Source organism: Carlito syrichta, unplaced genomic scaffold, assembly GCF_000164805.1.
Source record: "Carlito syrichta isolate Samal-C Ts95f unplaced genomic scaffold, Tarsius_syrichta-2.0.1 Scaffold303594, whole genome shotgun sequence".
Taxonomy (NCBI): domain Eukaryota; kingdom Metazoa; phylum Chordata; class Mammalia; order Primates; family Tarsiidae; genus Carlito; species Carlito syrichta.
This window is the reverse complement of record NW_007247690.1, coordinates 21312-42345: the sequence shown is the minus strand read 5'-3', so window position 1 is coordinate 42345 and position 21034 is coordinate 21312. Positions and strand designations below refer to the sequence as shown.

Sequence of the window (21034 nt, the reverse complement as noted above, 5' to 3'; positions counted from 1 at the left end):
GCCTCGCTGGAGCCCAGCAGGTCGAAGTCGAGTCTGCAGTGGCCGGGAGCGGCCACTGCACTACAGACTGGGCGACAGAGTGAGACTCCAACTCAAAAAACAAAAAAACAAAAAACATGACATTCAGGAAATATTAAGGTATAGAGTTAATCTACGCAATTGAATAATAAATTTTATAACTTTTAATAATTTAGTAAAAATACTTAATTGTATGAGTTAGCATATATTCCTTATTTCAAAAGGCAGATGATAATCTAATTTAAGAATCCGCAAACTACAGCTCATGGGCTAAATCCAGCCTGACTCTTAGACTTTGACTAACACACAATGTTAGGGGTATGTTCAGCCCTGGAAACTGTTCATGATTCCACCGAGGCCACAAAGCAAAGCTCACCCATAGCTGACCAGAGCTTTGGCAAAATGCCCCAAGATCTTCCCCCATTCTAGAACGGGGGAGGAGTATGAGAAACTGCTACAAGGCCATTCCTCCTGCCTCCCTGTGTACCAGGGAGGCTGTCAGGAGAGAGCTTCTCATTGCTTTCCAGCTTCAGACAAAGAATAAGGCTTTCTGCCCCCACTCTCAGCCCCACCAGGGTCCAGGTGCAGTCTCTAAACATGCTAGGCGCAGCACTGAATTGATTTCTGAGCAGCTTGGTGCCTCAGCTCTCTTGTTGCATTGTCACCTGGGCCCTACTGTTTTGGTGTCATCCTGTGAGAAAAGGGACATGAGGAGCTGATACTTTTTCTGCTCTTACTCTGGCTGCCCGTGTATGTAACAAACTGTCTGAACCTAAAAGTGGACCATCATTTCTTGATTGAATGAATCCATCAGCCTTGCCTGACCCCAGACATACCCATTGATTATGGTCTGTGGCTGTTTTCATGCTACAAGGAAAAACTTGAAGAATCACGACAGAGACTGTCCACCTGGGAAGCCTCAATTATTTTCTATCTGACCTACTGCTGAGAAATCTTGCTAATCCTCTGAACCAATCAATGCACAATCCTTAGAATGACTTTAAAAGTCTCTACCAAAAGCCTTGCATCACCACACCTCCAAGCCTTCCTTTACTTAACTTGACAAGCTGTGGTCAGTCCTACCACCTGGAAGGCTACAATATTTTTTGGGGGGGATTTTTAGATATGACTATTAAAGCCCAAGTCCTGGAGTCATTCTTCTCTTTCTGAAGCCATGAAATGGGAACATCATGAGCTCTTTGCCAGAGTGTGGTTTTTCTCCAAGTGGCAAGTTATGACTTCACACTGGTATTCATAGCGGGTGAAAATTAAGTGAATAGTGCTCCTGGCTGCTCCATCCTATGCCTCCTGTGGAGTCTTTTCCAGCTTCCAAATGACATGACGTTACTGTGGTGCGTCACCTGTGAGCCAGCTGCTATGAGAAGGTCCACCAGAAGAGGTCAGCTTCCCTGTCCTCCACTGTCATACACGGTGCCCACATCGGTGTCTGTCTAGATCCAGGGCCCTCAAAAATCAGTACATGTTAATTTACTTTATGAAATGCATACATATATGTGGTCAGTAAGTCCTAGAATTCCAAAGGACACACATGAATAGTAACAGTTTCTCTTATATCAACATCCCCAAAGGTTATCCCTAAGTCCAATGAGTTGGCTCTATCATTTGCATGATTTTCTCATCTTATTTATTAAATGGCTGTGCCAAGAATTGCTAACATTAAAACTTAAAAAAAAAAAACTCATCCTTGAGGTCAAACTTGACTGAAATAGAACTTTAAAATAGTGTTCTTTTAATGTAACTTGCTGAGGAAAAATATTGTGCTCTGATCAGTCATAACCCATAAGCACCAAGGACAGCATGGACAGCAGGTCTCAGGGTCTCCTAGAGATTAGAAACTCCTCTTAGATAGCTTCGGCACAGTGGCTCAAGCCTGTAATCCCAGCACTTTAGAAGGTTGAGGCAAAAGGACTGCCTGAGCCCTGGGGTTTGAAACCCACCGGGGCAACTTGGTAAGAACTTGTCTCTATAATAAATCAAAAATAGCTAAGCATGGTAGTGCACACCTGTAGTTCCAGCTACTTGGAAAGCAGAGGCAGAAGAATTTGCCTGAGCCCAGTAGGTCAAGGCTGCAGTGGCCCCATGAGTGTGCCATTGCACTCCAGTCTGGGCGTCAGAGTGAGATTCCAACTCCAAACAACAAAAAAAGAAAGGTTTGGGGAAACAAGGTACAAAACCTTCTTTGTGTCTTTTTGATCTAGTCTGACGGTAAGCAGAATAAAGAGGTTAATGGGAAGGACCCTTGAGTAGCTACATGACCAGATTTTTTTTTTTTTAATTTTATGAATTATAGGGAAGACTTGATTTTTTCCTGTCCAGGTAGTAGCAGCTCTGCCTGTCAGTAGCCCACTGAAGAGTGCAGTCAAATAGCTCCTTCTACCAAAACTTGACCATTGAGTGTGACACCCCCATTGTACTAGGGCAGCAGAGCAAACCAAGAATACAACATAGGCCATGGGGCCACGTAGTTTCAGCTCTGACCCAGGTCTCATGTTGCAAGAGCTATGTGACCTTACACAAGAGACCACAAATCTGAGACTCCACATCCTCATCTGAGCAATGAAGATGATAGTTATTTTAATCTCAGAGTTGACAGGATAACTTAGGAAAATAGTCACAAAATCTAGCACAATACCAGATATGTAAAAGAAATTTGTGAAATTGGATCGATTACTGTTTCTTATAAACATATCAATAGATGTCATTGTGCATTGCCTGTGAAAAGATATCCAAGAATATGATAACATAAATATGATAACATAAATATGATTTAAGGGAAAGATAATTTAATTAAACTCAATTTCTCTGTTTACTTAACAATTCATTTATAAAATTGGTCTTCCAATAGTAAATAAGATCACTGATATCTACTATGAAAAGTATACTTGGCAAAAAAATTAGTAACTAATTGTTACCCAATTGTTATCCTATTAATATTTGGAGTAAATTCTTAGGCATATTTCTTGAAAATTAAAATTGATTTTGGCATAAATCAATTTTGTCATAAATCCATCGACTTTCCCTATAATTTATTTTAAAAATCCAGTCATGCGGTTATTAATTTTTAAAAAATAGATTCTTATCTCCAGGGATGATAACTAAGGAGGGTTTTTTTTTGTCTTTCTAAAGGAGGAATAAAGAAACATATTGGAAAAAATGTAGAGAAATACTTGGGTTAAAATCTTTAGACTTTCTTTTCTCAAATGGAATATTAAAGAGTCAAACCAACCCCCTCTGACTGTGGGCACACAAAGACCCCAGTTTATAGACTGACAGTGATGTGATAATCTCTTGCTGCTTTTTCTGAGCCAATGGACAAGTAAACAGCAGGGAGATTCAACTCCAGATACAAATGTAAAACTCTTCTCCTCTCAGGAGTGTGATGAAGACAGACAAGTGGCCTTATTCTCCTTGAAAGAAATGAGGGAACTGTGAGCTCCTCCCGTGCCTCTGTGCCTGGTGGTGCCATCTCCTGTGGGCTCATGATTGGTTCTGAAGTGTAGTTGCAGGAAAGACCAGCATCACCAGGCTTCCTCCACTGATCCAAAGCACGACTTAGTTTACTAAGTTGCCTGTACGAGGGGTTGAGCTATTGTAACCCAGACTTGATGAAGTAACATGAGAACAATGAATTGCATCATGCCCTGAAAGCCACACACTTCTATTCTAGCCCCAGAAACACTACAGACAGCAAAGGCCTTCGTCTTCCTGCATGTTATCTTATGTCAACACCCAAAGAAGCCATTCTTAGAACGTGGAGCACGCTGGGCCAAGGTGAAAGACTGGTGCTCTTCCAGATACCTTCCAGCTTATGACAGCCTGTTGGCTAGACCCTAATGCTCCCTGCTACCCACAGAACTATCAATAATTTAGGAAGAAAAATCCCTGTTAGTCCTGCAGGAAACATTAACCAGAACAAATATCAAACACCATTGGCTAAATCTAGGATATAGACCTATATAAAAGATGGTTGTTAATAACTATCACTTTGTTATTAATACTTATAATAGCATTATTATTAGCAAGAAGGGTCTTAACATCATTCCTCAAGTCTCTCTGATATCAAAGGAAACATTATTTTATACAGATTTCATTTCCTAGAATAATCTTGAAAGGAATACTATAGTGGTTACACATAAAAACCTCCCTTCTGCCTAAAAATACTCACTTTGCAGAGTGTTTAAAATTCACACTTTACATATTATCCTATTTGATTTTATAGTAATTCACATGTGTTAGGTGAGAATGTGAATTCTGAATTACTTTAGTGAATAGGGTCAAGAAATAGCAAGAATGGGTCTGTAACAGAAATTCCAGTTTTAAATCCCAAAGCTTGTGGTGTCAGCCACTTTGTTTAGAGAAGACATGGCCTATGTATGGTAGATGTTTGTGAGTTATATACCAAAAAGACCATTTTTACACCAAATTTGCAATCATGCACAGATTTGAGGATGAAATTAAACAAGAGTACTGATCTCTAAGAACATTTGAGATTGAGATTTCTCCAAGGGCAACCTTTTGTCAGAGGTCAGAATAGATGAAATTTCCAGCACTAAAGTTCTGATCCAATGTATGATATGTATGGTATTTTTCTGTTTCCTAAGCACCTGGGTCTGCACATTTCAAAATGAACCTTCAAACTCCACTGTGATAATAGTGGATGCCCCATAGGAGATGAGAAGACTAACCAGGGGGTGAGGGAAGGTGTGATGACACTTGGGTGTCCCTGAGCCTGTGGAACCTCCCATCCCTTCTCCCCCTGCAGCCTCAAGAGGGAGGTGGCACCCCAGGAGGGGAGTTGGTGCTGAGGACAACAGCGTGAGGGTGCCCCAAAAGGGGATGCCACCATAGCAATGTCAATCACTCCTTTTTCTCAGGGGGCTATTCGTATAAGAGATTTGGCTCAGGAGGATACATGCCTTATAATTTTTCTGTTATTTTCACATTCAAATAAACAGTAAACTTATGCCAGATTAACGGATTAATTCAAACCCACCAAATATCAGCATGATCACTGAATGTTCTAATGCACTGAGTCATTTACTTTAACTCTGACAACTGCTTACGGATGCCACAAGGTGGCTGCTCCTCTGAGAACTGTGGGTATTCTTGTGACAGTAATTCAGTTTGTAGGAGAAGTCTGCATCCTGGGACATGGGACTCCCACAGATATTAAGGTCCTGAAGTCATTCAGCCACAGAGCATCTGAAGCTTCCCCTGTTCCAGTGCCCACTCTCTGGGTGAACCCGACTCACGCACCAGCGCACTCCGATCCCCAGGGATGCCCTACCTGCGCGAGTGGTGGAACTGGCACCTCTTCAGAGGGATCTTGGCTACATGTTCCTGCAGGCCCACGAACAGGACGCTCTGGCTGTGGAGTATCTGCAGGCTCCGGATGGGCTCTCTCCGCCTCTCGGGGAAGAGCTCGATCTCTTCTAGCAAACAGCTGCCCGAGGTCTGATTCAGGGGTGCCCGCACTTTCTTAATGGTGCCATAATCTGTGAGGACCACAGGGTGAGAAGGAAATAAGGTTAACGGGTTTCACCAGCCACCTTCAGTTAAAAGTTCTCAGCCAAGGGTCTGCAAGCCGATAAGTCATCTGAGCATTTTTCAAAAACAGGATGCCTGGGTCCCACTCCAGACCCATCCGGTCAGTAGCAATGGATGTGAGACAACAGTATTGTTTAAAACTGTCCAGGGATGCTCTCACACAGCCAGGGATGAGGATTGAGGACTATGCATCTACTGTGGGACTCTTCCAGTTGCAAGTCTGGGGTCAGAGATCTCAAAGTGGCATACTTTGTGCTGTCCCATAGGGAACATCAGAAATACTCAAATATGATCTTAGACTTCTGGGTCAGAAGTGTTGACTCTGTTATCCCAGCAGGAAAGGCACAACCTCATGGTTGACTACAAATATGCAGGACAATGATGCTGTACCTTCCTCCTTCTTGTTGAGGAAAGCACACCCTTCTCCACCTTGCTTCCTCCTCTATGTACATTATCTTCTTTCTTTCTAGTATTTGCTCTCTGGGAGGCATTTTCCGGGCTCAACTTCCTACTTCTTCTTTCCTATGCTGTTGAACTTCCACTTCTGACCTAACCCAAGCCCTCCTTACTCCAGGTTTTCAGCTCCCTGGTATTTATATGCACTTATTTATAAGCTTGGCAATTAGCACTGCCTGAGAGTGAGTGTCCCCTGAATCATGTGGGCTCCCTAGATAGGCTGTGAGGGATCTGGTACAGGGTCCTTTCAGCCACTATGAGGCATGGCCAGCACGTGTGTCAGGGACAGAGACTTGAAACCTGTGGATGCCCTGTGGTGAGACTCCCAACAGTCTTCCGCCAGCTTGCAAATCTAGGCATGAAACCCAGCCCTCTAGAAGCAAATCTGACATTCATCTAAGCACCTGGAATCATCCAGAAGGCACTGATTAAATGAAAATCACTATGATTCTGAGTTTCAAAACATCATGACTCTTATTTTGCAAGTACTGAAAATTAGGTTAAGAAGTTATTCTAAAACTAGAAGTAAAGTCAAGAATCTTTGGCATCAAAGCCTCTTGTCAACCAATTAATTGCAAAAGACAGAAAATATTTCACATTTTTCTATCTCTATGAAAATCCTTAGAGATTGAGGCTATTTGTGTTTAAAGAGAAAATACATATGCATACATGTATTAGCCTGAATTTATTTAAAAATGTATATCTGAAACATCTCCAATGAATATTCATTGATTATGAACTGGTAGAACAATAGCACATACAGTTATGGCAAACAATTGCTTAATTTTATTTGAGGCTAGCTGATTTAATATATTACTTTTGAAAGAGGCCAAGTGTACACTGAAGTATGGTACATGCCGGAAGATTAAATACATGAGACCTGACTTGGACAGTAGAGTGTGTGTTTGCATGCATGAGAGAGATACGAGAAACAGAGAGAGCAAGAGAGAGAGCGAGAAAGAGAGAGAGAGAGAGAGAGAGAGAGAGAGGAGAGAGGAAAGAGGAGATAGAAAATGCTAGCTGTGAAGGAAGGCAGCAGATATTTTAGCAAATTCACAGACATAGGTGCACAAGAAAAAAAAAAACTATGTTTTTATTCTATAATAAACTTAATTCTGACTTGGAGATCACAGTCCATAAGCTTGTTGGAAAATTCAACCTCAGAGATACTTGCGTCTTCCTGCCTGGGGTGGTACAGAGCATCAACAAACTTACACAGCCCTAAGGCAGTGGCACAGACAGGACGGAACTTTAGGGAAAGTGACTTTACCACAGATGACTCAGCCCCAAGGGCCTGTGAGGAGGTCTCCAGCAGAGGACAGCAGATGGAGGCCACAGAGCCTGTGGCCACCCTTTGGGATGTCATGGTAACTGGGAACACCATCACAACCAGAAGTGCAGAAAGGCCTCTGCGGGAGCTTATGTGAAAAACTCTTGGATGGAAGAGAACATTTCATAGCATTTTTGGTGTTGGGGCAGGCTGTGGCAGACGGGGAGGGCCAACTGGAGAATCACTGTGCTTGTACTGTGACTGCTCTTTTGCTATTTTGTCACCAGCCTAGCGTGGCATGGGAAACACAGGTTACAGACCCAAATCCTATCCAAGAGTTTACCAAAAACTCCTGGTTATTTTTTTTTTTTTTTTGATGAATGATCACTGAGACATCTGCTTAAATGAACAAGGGTCCAAATATCAATATACTCACATGCTTTTCAAATTCTTAAGCAACTGGGGAAAAAACAAAATTCCAACAGATCTTCAATAATTTGACTTAAAAGAATTAGCCATCATTGATCAAAAACTTCCCATGCCTATTTCAGCACAACTTGTATCTGATTTTTCAGCTAATGGGATCTAGCAAAACTAGAGGGCTTAGCATTTCAGAGAAGGGTCCTCAGCGTGGGTGTGTGTGTTGGTCTATAGTCCATGGCTCTGCTATGTCTTCTTCCTGCTCTGGAGAGCCCGGTCACATGATGAGTTCTGTCTGAAGCTGCCTGCCCCTTCCCTGGGCATCAGACCAAGCACATGGGGAGCCTTCTTGTTTTCATGAAGCCTTTCCTTTACCTACCTGTGCCTTATTTTTGCTCTGAGTTCACACTCTGGGTCAAAATCCGCTCATCCCCGCTGTAGTCACCTCAGATCCATCACCCATTTAGGATCTCACTACTGAGTGTAAGCCCTGTATTCACAGTCGAACCTTGGGGACCAGAGACAACACTAACTTCATAGGTCTATCTGACTCTCCAACCTGCCCAGCAGTGTGCCCTTCCCTCCTGTGGCCTCGTCTCAGGGACATCAACACCATGACTCCAATACTAAGGACTGGAACCCTCCCCATCCACGACTCACCTAGTCCACATCTTCCCACCTCTCACCATCCCACCCTCCTGCTACCTGAGAACACCTTTCTCATCTAGATTTCTCCAGAGTACTCGTACTCTTCACTGCAACTAGAGACAATCTCAGAACATGCATCTGATGACCGCACTCTCCTGCCCTGGGTCCTCTGTAGGAGGTCACTACATGGCCCGTGTCATCTGTGGGCTGTGCTGCCTTTGACCCCTCTTAGTGCTGACTCCACCCTCACCTCCACCTCTCTGTGCTCTGGTATCAGCCGCCAGGATACCCTTGCTGTACCAGGAGCCTGACATCGCCTGAGTGCCTTTGCCTAAGGTGACAAATGGCAATATCATTTCCTCTCACTGGCAGAAAGACAGAGCCTGGTTCATAAAAGAGACCCTTCTTAAAAAAAAAAAAAAAAACACACACACACACACACACACACAAACACACACAATTTTGATATAAGAGGACACAACAGCCACAACCGCTTTATACTTCGATTCTATTTTTTACTTTACAACATCTGTCACAGTGTTAGTTACTGATTTACTTGTTTAGTGGTTTTTACACTTGATCTTAAGCTCCATGGAGGCAAGAATTATGTCAGCTTGTCCTTTAATGTACACACAGTGGCTACTTTCGGGACTGGTAGAGATTAGGTGCTTCATAAATACAAGGGGGACAGGCATTTATTTATAAAAAATTGTGAACTTATTCTTACATATTTAAACTTCAGTCCCCTTCAAAGTACTCTCCATTTGATGCAATACACCTCATGAGACCCTTTTTCTACAGCTCAAAACAGTTTTTGAACTTGTCGATTTTGATGCCTTTTAGTGCTTCTGCTGTTTTTTATTTATACACATTGGCAAAACATTTATCTTTGAGAACTTTTATCATCCAGAGAAACAGAAAAAGTTGCTGGGGGTGAGATCAGGTGAACAGGGAGGATAGAGCATGGGGATCATGCCATTTTAGGCCAAAAGCTGCTGAACACTCAGCTCAGTGTGGGCAGGTGCACTTGTAAATCACTCATCATGAAATGGGCAAACATGTTGAAAGAATCTCCAAAAAAATTGACTAAAGACTAGCACAGTCTCACAACAATGTTATCTGGTACACTGATACTGATGGGTTCCTAGAACACTTACCTAGCGAGGGAAGCCTGTACTACAAGAGGCCTACCCTCTCAATGATAATTCCATTTTTGTTTGGTGGGGTCCCCCCTCATGTTGGTGGGATAATGAACAAATGAGTGAAGAAAGAGGGGAGGGTGAGAGAGAGGGGAAAAGACCAGTCAGGCTGGAAAGAGAACGTCATCATTACTCCTGTGTTTGGTAAGGAGTGCTGGTTAATACTTTTACCATTATGATCATTAGGGAGAGTTATAATATCCATTCATGTGAAGGTGAAATAAGAAACATCTATTTATCCAATATGGGTGGATTTCAAACCAAAGTGCCATAAACTAAATATAAATGAAGAAAACTATTGTAACGGGTTTCATCTAATAAAATATTAACTCTGAAAATTTGCCATAGGAAATAAAGTCATACACACCCTGTATGCATCAAAATTCAATACTCCAAAGCCATTTGCAGGAAAAGAAGATGTGTGTGTGTTTGTATGTGTGTATAATATAATATATAATATAATATATAATAATATAGTATATATAATACATAAAACCTTTTAAATTATTTTTTAACATTCTGAGATGAAATGAGTGAAGAAAGGAAGAAAAGAAAGAAGAGGTGAGGGAGGGAGACAGGGGGAGGAAAAAAACAGCCAGATTGGAGTGAGAATGCCATCATTACTCCTGTATCTGGTAAGAAGTGTTGGTGAATAGCTTTCCCATTATGAAAAGAAACAAATTGGCATTTCCTATCAGTTTCAGCTCCCATTCTCAAGAAGAGAGGGGAAGCATGGGGTGTGGAACCACAGAATTGCTCCTGACAGCAGGACGCAGGGAAGGGATACGGCTTTGGTGCTAGCTCTCATAATATTTGGCCTTTTCATGAAAACATACACTGCTAATTATGTTATACACACAAATCTGAGTGTCATGTATTTGTAGTTTATCTCTCAAACTGAAAACTATAGATATTCATCATGAAGGAGTCATAACTACTGCAAGTCTTTCAAGACTAATCAATGCTGACCATACAGTTGTTATTCAAAAGACATGAATCACTGTAATTACACAAAAATAACGAAATATTACACTGACTAACATATTTGTCTCATTTTAGCGGAAAGGTAAGCATGTTAATATCCTAGAATTGCCAGATGAAATACAGGATGCACACTTGAATTGGAATTTCAGATAAGCCATGAATAATTTTTTAGTATTAGTAGGTCCCATTCAATGGTATTCATGGTTCATCTGAAATTCAGATTTAAGTGGGCATTCTGTATTTTTATTTGCTAAATCTGGCAGCTCTGTTATATCCCATCTCACTTGATCATTTCAGCAAGCTGGTGAAGATGTATGAAACACATGCATAAATTGTCCCACTTTATAGAAGAGATAAATGAGTTTCAGAGGGGAGAGATGGCATACATTCCTATGAACTGCATTTTCAGCATTTTGTAAGGGGGTCAGACATGAAATTACTTTTCACTTCAATGTTGATGAACGAGAAGAATAATTAAAACAATGAACTCCAAAGTGAATATCAATTATAAAGTTACTGCAGAGGAGCAGCCTGATATATGAAGAGGTAGCTGTACTTAAGTTGTTTGTATTCTCTTTTTAGTCCACAAGCTCTTCTTCAAGTCATAAAACTTAACAATAGGGAAGGAAGTCAATATTCTGATCCATTGGAAGCTGCCCTCTGCTGCCCATCTTGAGAACAAACATAGGCACATCTGAGTCAGAAGATAACATGTTCTCCTGGTCATCACCTGGTCACTGGGACCATGTTCTCTCTCTACATAAAGACTATCTATTCTCAGGTGAACACAGTGACTGGCATTCCTGCTCCCTTCTACTGTCTGATTAAAGAGACTTGCAAAGACAAATTCAGATAACTGTGGATGAGTGGAAGCTGTATGTATAATTTCCGGAAATTAGATAAAGGGATGCTTGCCCAAAGAAACAAAAACCATGCAATGCACCATCATCAGACCAGCCATTGAACAAACAAAAGGATTTATTGATCTGCTTGTGGATGATAAGAGGAGAAGTCTCCTGAGCACAATCACTAGATTGTGGGTCTAAACAATTCCTAATATTGATATTTTCTGGTGAGCATTGAAGTCATGGAAGACTAGGAGTAAATTAGATGGCAGTAATAGAAAATGCAGAGGTAAAATTTAACTACCATAATACTAGAGACAGTCCCTTCAGCTCAAACAATCTGAGCCATTAGGAAAATGACCAAAGGAAAAGGCAAAGACCATAAATGAAATTGGCTTACAACAGTAAAGTTTGTACATTGTCACAGGGGACAACAGTACATTCCATTTTAAATGTGACTACTAGGGAGAAATATTTACACAGTACTTATCAAAAGGACTACAGTGTAACTTGAAAAGGACAAGAAGAAATTCCCCCTAAGAATGACAGCCAAAAGACATGATCCATGAAACATGGAAACTTGTTTCACCAACTTCTACCCGGCAGGAAAATATGTTTATGCCCTGGAACCGATGAGTTTACTAAGCCCACTATGGGAAGAGTGACTGAAAAGAAAAATATTTTTCAACAGAAAAAATTTTTAAAAATTGGGGTTTGAATGAAATATTGTTCATTGAGCAGAGTGTGGTAGTAAGTAAAGCCGCCAGGACTAATTCCTAATACATTTCACGGGAACAGTGTGACTTGCATATAGGACCTGGGGATGCAGAAACAGTGATTAAAATCCCCACAAAGCCTTCAAGGCACCAGTGTCAGGAGAAGGGAGCCAAAAGGATTTATCTAGAGTGGCACTGTCTAATGGAGATATGTAACAATTCACATAAACACTTTTAAACTTTTTACAGTGGCATATTTGAAAAAGAAAGAAAGAGGTGAATTTATTTTATTTAACTCAAAATATCCAAAATATTATAATATGATTGTTCTTCAATATATAATCATGTAAAATTTACAAGACATTTGCCTTTTTGAGACTAAGTGAAATCCAAGGGCACTTTATGTTTATAATCTATTTCAATTCATACTAGTCACATTTCAGGAGCCTGTGGTTATGGTCTTAGACAACTTGGGTGTGAACAGAGGTGTTTTTGTGCTGGCCTGTGAATCCAGGTACCCAAACCCTGCTCCTACCCCAAACAAGAGATAACTCCAAACCGACAACATGACAAGATTCCATTTGCTTCATTTCAAATATTGAACCTTGCCATTTTATTTCCTTTGAATATAGGGCTCCCCCCTATGGATGTTTAAAAATCCCTGCACTAGATCAGTTGCTTCCTTTTTCAGATAAGCTGATGGAGATCCACAAGGGCGAAGGCACAGCCAGTGAATGCAGCCATGAGAATGAAGCCTGGTCTCTAAGTCCTTACCCAGGCACCTGGCATCACTTACTGGGAACCTGCCCGCCAGCAGGCAACAGATACCTTGTGAGAATGAATGCAATTATTATTGTCAGATCATTTCAGAGCCTTATTGATTGGTACAAAATAGTCGTAACTATTAGAGGTGGTTCTTTCTGTTCTTTATTCGATTTGTAGAGTTTTTCATTTGCCTAGAGGGTGACCTAGTCTTCACTTTTCTTGAGTATGTAGCTTGTGTGTTGCTTTTCTAATGAATCTGATTGAGCTTCCAAATGAAACGATATGGGCAACATGACTTTATCTTCCAGAGCCTGAATAATTCACATTTAAAGTCACTGCAAATCAAGGGAAAACAAGAAACCCTGATATAGTTATCTGTAGATTAAGACAACAAGGACAGAGAAACACAGGTGTACGGTATGATGTTCAAACAAAAAATTATAGAAAATATAGGCCATTTTGTTTCTCCTAACATAAGAAATGCAGTAATTTAAAACAATCTTATTAAAGATAAATTCTTCAGGATATGTGAGTGACCCCATTGGCTGTGGCCATCTGTAAGTGCAAATTATCTTCCACCATTATGTTTTCAAAGTTAAACTCTCAGTCACAGCCATTATGAACATTGGGGTCAGAAGGGATCTACAGTGATATTTTGAATTTTGCCGTTGAGAAAAGCAAGGCCCCAAAAGACTGAGTTTCAGAGGTCAGACTATTGGCCCAGAATTTAGGTCCTCACATGGACCAAGAACTAGTTTCTAAAATTTTGAAGGCATTTTTGTTTTGAAAGTATAAAAGGGGTGATATGCAATCCCTAACATAGTGCATCAGTGCAATGCTTATGAATTTCTAGAAAGTCAGGTGAACTGATAAAACAGTTTACTAAATAGTAGCAATTATTCAAAATAAATATGAAGCAATGATTTATAGACATGTGCTTACCATAGTATTCAATACACACACAACTAACATATAAGGGTGCCAAGTCCTGCACAGAAGTGTCTTCATAAGGCTTCAGGCTCCCATTTCCATGAGCTCATGAAGCAAACAAGATAAATTTATGGAAGAAAACCCCTAGTATTTCAGGTTTTTTTCTATTTTTCTGAGTTGGAGTCTCACTCTGTCACCCAGGCTGGAGTACAGTGGCATACTCACAACCACTACAGCCTCAACCTGCTGGGTTCAGGCGATCCTTCTGCCTCAGTCTTCCAAGTAGCCAGAAATACAGATGCATGCCACCACACCTGGCTAATTTTTGTGATTCATTGTAGAGATGAGGTCTCATCAAGATTCCCAGGCTGGTCTTGAATCTCTGGGCTCAGGCAGTCCTCTCGCCTTGACCTCCTAAAGTACTAGGATTACAGACTGAGTCACCTCATCCAGCCTCAGTTCCATTTTTAAAAAGAACATTCAGATTTGGTTAAGTAATAAAATTGACGATAAAAATAAGACCCCTAGACCACTATTTGATATATGTAGCATAGACTCTAATGTACATAATTAACTTAATGATTGAAAATTAACCATATTTTTGGCTTTGGAGGAAAGTAGCTGATACTTTCTAGCTGTCAGTGTTCAAGCAGCTGACATGGATATAATGGTTTGAACAAGATTCAATTTTTGCATTTTGACAGTCATAGTCAACTTAAGTGAATACAAGTATACAATATCTCATGTGGTATGCAAATTGCCATATAATAAGATAGAGACTTATGAGCTGAATTGTGTCTACCCAAAAGTCATATGTTGAAGTCTTACCTCCCAGATAGGCTCTATAAAGTGATATTTAAAGTAAAGTGGGATCATTAAGGTGGGCCTTCGTCCAATATGACTGCTTGTACTTATTTTTTTTAAGTTTTCAAGCAAAGTTTCTTTAGAAAGTAAATTAGACAAAGTGAGAGGATATTCACCTCCCCAAGGGTAGGGGAGAGAGCCAAAGCTAAGGAAACATGGCAGTCATAGCTAAAAGAGTCACATGGAGACACCAGAGTTTGGCAAAGCAATGGTCCAGAACTCTTGTTTTATGTTTTTTGTTTTTTTGAGTTGGAGTATCACTCTGTTACCCAGACTGGAGTGCAGTGGCACGCTCCCGGCCACCACAGCCTCGACCTGCTGGGCTCTGGCAATCCTTCCGCCTCAGCCTTCCAAGTGGCTAGAACTACAGGCGCGCACTACCACACCCAGCTAATTTTTTGATTTATTGTAGAGATGAGGTCTCACCAAGCTGCCCAAGCTGGTCTCGAACGCACGGGCTTAGGCTATCCACTCACCTCAGCCTCCCAAGGTGCGAGATTACAGGCTGAGCCACTGAAGCTGGCTTGGAATTCCTGTTTTTAAACAGCAGATAACCAGGGGAGAGCATGAGCGCATTCCCCCATTATCACAAATTATTTGGGAAATCGCAGGAGTCAGCACATCCAGAGTACAATGGATGAGCCTCACCCTGGGAAAACCACCTTCGTGATCATGGTATCTCCCCTGCCAGGTAAGTATACTGACGGGTCTCTTTAGAATTAGAGATGGTTATGACCCAAGTGCAGAGGAAAGGTCATGTGAGGACACAGAGAGGAGGCAGCCATCTGCAAGCTGAGGAAAGAGACCTCAGAACTCCAACCTGCCAACTTTCTGGCATCCAAGTCTATGAGAAATACATTTCTGTTCTTTAAGCCACCTAGTCTGCGACACTTTGTTATTACAGCCCTAGCAAACTAATATAGGGACTTTATGTCAAAAGAAGAAAATATAAATAATAGATTTTGCCATGCAGATAAGTTGTTAAGAGCAATTTCTAAAGTAGACAGCAAATCATTTTTCGATTTTTCTCTGAGACATTATGACTCAAATTCTAATGCAAAAGAATTATAAATTGTACGTTAGATTCATTTTTTTAACCTGCCATGACTGTAAAACTCAGATTATTAACAGCCCATTATTTTCAAATATTTCCATTTGCTTCACCTAGCCACCTATATGTATGTGATTCTGATCTAGACAAGTGGCAGGGGATGACACAGGACATGTAACATTTTTGCAAAATTGATGCATTTTGGCAAACATTATGTAATCATTTCTATGAATGATGCTGATGCTGAAAAACTTTATGTTCATATGCCTCTTGTGACCTTGAGGGAAAATCAGAGGGAACTAAATGAGCACTCAAGAATGACTTTGCAAGTATGTATAGAAAAGTTTCCAGTCATAATGAATTTCCTATTGGGAGGATTTCTAAAACTTTAGTCCTATCAACATTTCAAAAATGCATGAAAATTAATCTTTTGAAGGTAGAAAGGATAGTGGAAAACAAGGAGGAAAAGATGGAGAGAGGAGGGAAATGAAGTGTAATGAGCCCAGCAGAATATTTACTATCGCAAAGACTAAAAATAATGTTCAATTATTCTTACCTTCATATGATCAGACCACCTTCTACAAGCCATTAAAGTTTACACAGTGAACAGATTAAGGCTTAAACAATACTCACATGAAAGTTTTTGTGCCTTATGTGTACAATGGCTTAAACTCTGAAGCACTTGAGAACTCTGAGCAACGAAAAAAAGACTCAGAGAAATTAATCTGTCTTAGGAACAGCAACCCAGAGCACTTTCCAACACAAGATAAATATATATTTCCTCTAAGGTGCAATAAAAAACTTAAAGGGTAGAGTTGTAATATATTTGATATGTATAAAAATGTTTATTTTGTATGAAAAGAAAAAAACATCATGCCAATAAAGAAAGGTAAAATAGGTCAGGAAAATGTGATGAAAAAATAAAGGAATTATTGCAAAACATTGGGTGGTTACATCTATTATCTGAATTCCATTATCCTTTTGTTACTTCTGCAACTTTTGTAATATTTTTAAGGTATTGTTTATTATTCAGCTTTCCATATACCAAATCCAGTATCAAAATTAAACCCATGAAAGAGACAAGTAGCAACCCTGACAATGGTCACCCGAGACAGGGTTGGTTTTGAACACTGAGGCCACTAACCTCAGATGCTAAATTACTTTGTTTCCTATTGTGGATTTGACTCTGTTTGATTCTATATTCTATTCGCTATATCCAGCAGGCATTTTTAGTGTTTGTCTCATCGACCTAGAGTTACTGCAGAATAAAAGAAAAGCTTTCGCATCTGCATCTGTAACCGTTCCAAGCTTTATCAGTGAGGTAATGATGAAATACTCTCTTCCACTCACTGGGCAGCTTGCTGCCATAGCAACAGATCATTATATAAAGTTCATCAATTCAGCTGGTCGTTATCCCAAAGCAGAAGACAGCTAATATGTTACAAAAGTCTTTCTCTTAACTTGTAAATGAGCAAATGAATTAAATTGGTCTTGGCACTGGGAGCTCAGCATTACATCTATATAGCAAAGGAAATTCAAAGAAGAAAACAGGTCTTGGCTAGTGTATACTTTAAAAGGAGATTTTAATTAACTCAGTTATCAGATTCAACTAATGGTGGCATACTTTTTCCCAAAAAGAATACCTGTTCAGTTTAAACTTTCCTGGTAATAAGTTAAGTGCAAGGTTTTAAAATCAGAGTATTATTTTAAACAATATTCCTGCATCCTCACCCTCTGTATGTAAGTTCCAGAGTCAGGCACTGGGGGATATAGGCTGTCTTGTTTACTGGGACTTTGTTGTCTTCCAGAACGTAGCACAGTACACAGCAGGTACTTAAATCAAAGAACATGGGTTGGTGTGTGGACCCTAAGGCCCAACAGCCCAGGTTGGACTTCCGGTTCCAACACTCACAGGCTGTATATCCAAAAGCAGGTTACTAACGTCTGTGTCCCCTTCTTCCCAGAACGCAGCTCCCAGGGTTGGGGGCCACTGAATGAGTTTATCTGTGCATTTGCTTGAACTATGCTTGGCATACACGGCACATTATATAATAATTTTCCATTGTTATTTTCTTGCTACTGTTTAACTTGTGGATGGTATGCCCTATTCAAGTTTTGTCTGAAACCATCAGGCTCCCTTTCTCCACCACTACAAGCCAGAAGGGGAAATGGTATCTCTTTCACAACAGCATTGGCTGCCTTGCTGAACCAAACCTCAAAACCTCCTTTCAGTGCTCTAAATCATAAGCCAGTACTTATAAGAAATTTACCACTGAGTTTCCTGTGAATAAAAACCATATTACATTTAAAACAAGAGTGCAATTAATAGAGTCCTCTGGGTATCCTTTCTAAACTCTCATCTAACCCGCAGCTTAAATATAACTCCAATCATTCTGTTAAGGAAGCAATTCAAGTTTCTAAAAGGAAATTACTTGCCTCAGATTTATTGTGTCTAAATTACAAAACAACCACCCAGTTGGTAACATTGGCAGCCCTTCTCTGACAGTCACCAGGCAGGAATCCAGAGGCTAAATTTCCTTCTCACTCCCAGCGGTGAAATTTATACTGTGTATGGTCCCATTCGTTGTTGGTTGAGAAAAACCTATGCTAAGCACTTCTGTACTTTTAAAATATGAAGTCAAAAAGAAAAAAACAGAACTCTCTTCTCAGTGGAATAAGAAAATTATTTTGTCATTTTTCTGAGTTGGTACATGACACCAATTATGACCAATGCCTGATGTTCTCAGTTATTTGGTAGCTTGAGTCTCTATATTCTTCTTCAGGTATGACCATATTCATTCCTACAGTTTCAAAGACAACCTGAGGTCTCCTGACTAACTCAAACCTTCTTCTCTGGCTCCAAAGAAGAATTTCCGACTGACATTAGAACTACCACATGCAATTTGAGCTCAGTCTATCCAACACAGAGCTCAATATCTCCCCTTTGAACCACCAAATCTGTCCATGCACCCGAATTTACTTTGTAGGGTGGAATATTTAATCTGACCATCCTACCTTCAGCACAATCTCTGGTCTCTCTGCCCACAGATTTAGCTAATTTAAATGCCCCACCCTTTCCAGAACACTCCATGCCTTTTCACACCTGCAGGTTTTGCATACTCTGAACTTTTTTCCAGGAAGGTTCTTCCATGCCTTCTCCACCAGGCAACCATCTCCCCATCTCCCAAGAGCCAGCTCTGAGGCCTCTGATCAGGGCCATTTCCCACCTCCAAGGCCACCTCAGTGCTCCCCCAATCTGTGTGCTCATGGGAAGTCACTCTTCCTTCAATTAAGATACTGTATTGGGTCAAGCCATGGCATAAATGCCTGCTTTTTCTTGTAGGATGTGAGCTTCCCATGGCATCAAGTGCTGAGTCTTATCTCATCCTTTATGTTTTCAGGACACAGTAAGCTTGGAAGTCAATCTCTAAGTTCAGGGTTGTAATTTACCTTTCCATTTTTCCTGCTTATCAAGAAGGAACAGCAAAAGAATAATCACATTTACAAATTCAATAGGTGTGCTCAGCAACATACTGTTTAGGTGACTGGTGTTCACGGCCCACTTATGAGTGAGAACATGCAGTATTCAATTCTTTGTTTCTGTGATAGTTCACTTAGTATGATGGCTGGGTCAAGTGTTTCTATTTGGGGGGGCATTGTTAGTAGAGTTGTTGTTAGAGTTATTTATGGCTGTGTGAATGGTGGGGCATGAGGCGGTTCAATTTATAATTGGGTTTAAGAATTTAGAGGATTGAGTTGTTTTTGAGGGTGAGATATTTAGTTTGTTTCATGAGGATACTGTATAAGCGGCAGCTTTATACAGTAGTGGTAGTTGGTTAATAGTGGTGGCGGGTTGATCTTTGTTTGTTGCTATTTTAATTGTAATTGAAATTACTTGGGGTTTTAGAGAATAAGGCATGGTCCAAGTATAAGGGTAATAAGAAAGGATATAAAGTACAGTTTAATTAGACCTGACTGACTAGAGGCGGCTATGGATGCGGACATGTGGGTTTCAGCTATGTTTTTTGGTATTGTCTTTTCAAGTCAAATAAGGTCTAGAAGTGAGGATGCTGTATTTTGACTGGCATGGAGGTTTAGAAGAGGGTATAAGTGGTGGATTGTGATCGGGAAGAATCCTAGTAGGTTAGAAAATAAAAGGGATCGGGTGGAGTATTTTAATTTGAGGTAGGATGTCAGGGTACTAAGTTCTATTGCTAATGTAAAGCCTAAAATGGCAACAATAAGTGCTGAAAGTTTTTAAGTATCAGGGTATGGTTATTTGTGGGATTGTTATAGGGGTAATATTGTTTGAGATGAGAAATTCTTCAAAGATACTGCCTAGGGCTAGATGTTTAATAGAGTTTATTAGGAGGGGGCTGTTTTCGTTGATACCTGCTAAGGCTGGGAAGCGGGGTTGACCTAGAAGTGCAAAGAAGATAATGCGGGTGCTATACACGGCTGTTAGGGATGTGGCAATTAGAGTGTTAGAGAGGGATTAGGCGTTGGTATATGATGTATTGGTGGCTTCAATGATAAGGTCTTTGGAATAAAAGCCTGTAAGAAAAGGTATGCCTGTGAGGGCGAAGCTTCCAATGAGTAGTGAGGAGGAGGTAAAGGGTATAGTTGTGAATAGGTCTCCTATTTTTTGAATACCTTGCTCATCACTTAGGCTGTGAATGATAGATCCTGAGCATATGAACAACATCACTTTGAAGAAAGCATGGGTGCAGATATGAAGGAATGTTAGATGGGGTTGGTTGATGCCGATAGTTACTATTATAAGGCCTAACTGACTTGAGGTGGAGAATGCAACGCTTTTCTTAATGTTGTTTTGTGGTAGGGCACAGATTGCCGTGAATAGGGTAGTGATAGCTCCTAAGCATAATATAGTGGTTTGAATTGTCCTGTTTATTTCTAAGAGGGGGTAGAATTGGATAAGTAGGAAGATTCCAGCTACAACTATAGTGCTTGAGTGGAGTAGAGCAGAGACAGGGGTTGGGCCTTCTATGGCTGATGGGAGTCATGGGTGGAGTCCAAATTGCGCAAATTTTCCTGCAGCTGCTAGAAAAAGGCCAAATAGGGGGAGGGTATTGGAGTTTGAGTAGAAGTTAGACACTCCACCCGAATACATGATAACACAAAGGGTACCTGGTTCACTTCCAAGGGGAGTGAGGGCTAGTTAGAAGCCCAAACTTCACCTGCATTCAGCCTACTTATGTAGTAAAATCTCACTTGTACCCCACAACTCTATGACAAATAAATCAATTTTAAAGAGGAAAAAAAAATGTCAGGCACTGTGG

At 40.5% G+C, this 21034-nt stretch overlaps 1 protein-coding gene across 1 annotated transcript in view; it reads right to left on the bottom strand.

Moving 5' to 3' along the window:
- Positions 1 to 8694, bottom strand: part of SEMA5A (semaphorin 5A) — a 120649-nt gene extending 111955 nt beyond the window's left edge. Inside the window, exons 1-2 of the mRNA XM_008058694.1 lie at positions 8631 to 8694; positions 5327 to 5534 (exon numbers count right to left, since the gene is read on the bottom strand). Coding sequence (XP_008056885.1) covers positions 5327 to 5534; positions 8631 to 8694 — 272 coding nt within the window. The remainder of the gene's footprint in view (positions 1 to 5326; positions 5535 to 8630) is intronic.
- Between the last annotated feature and the right edge of the window lie 12340 nt (positions 8695 to 21034).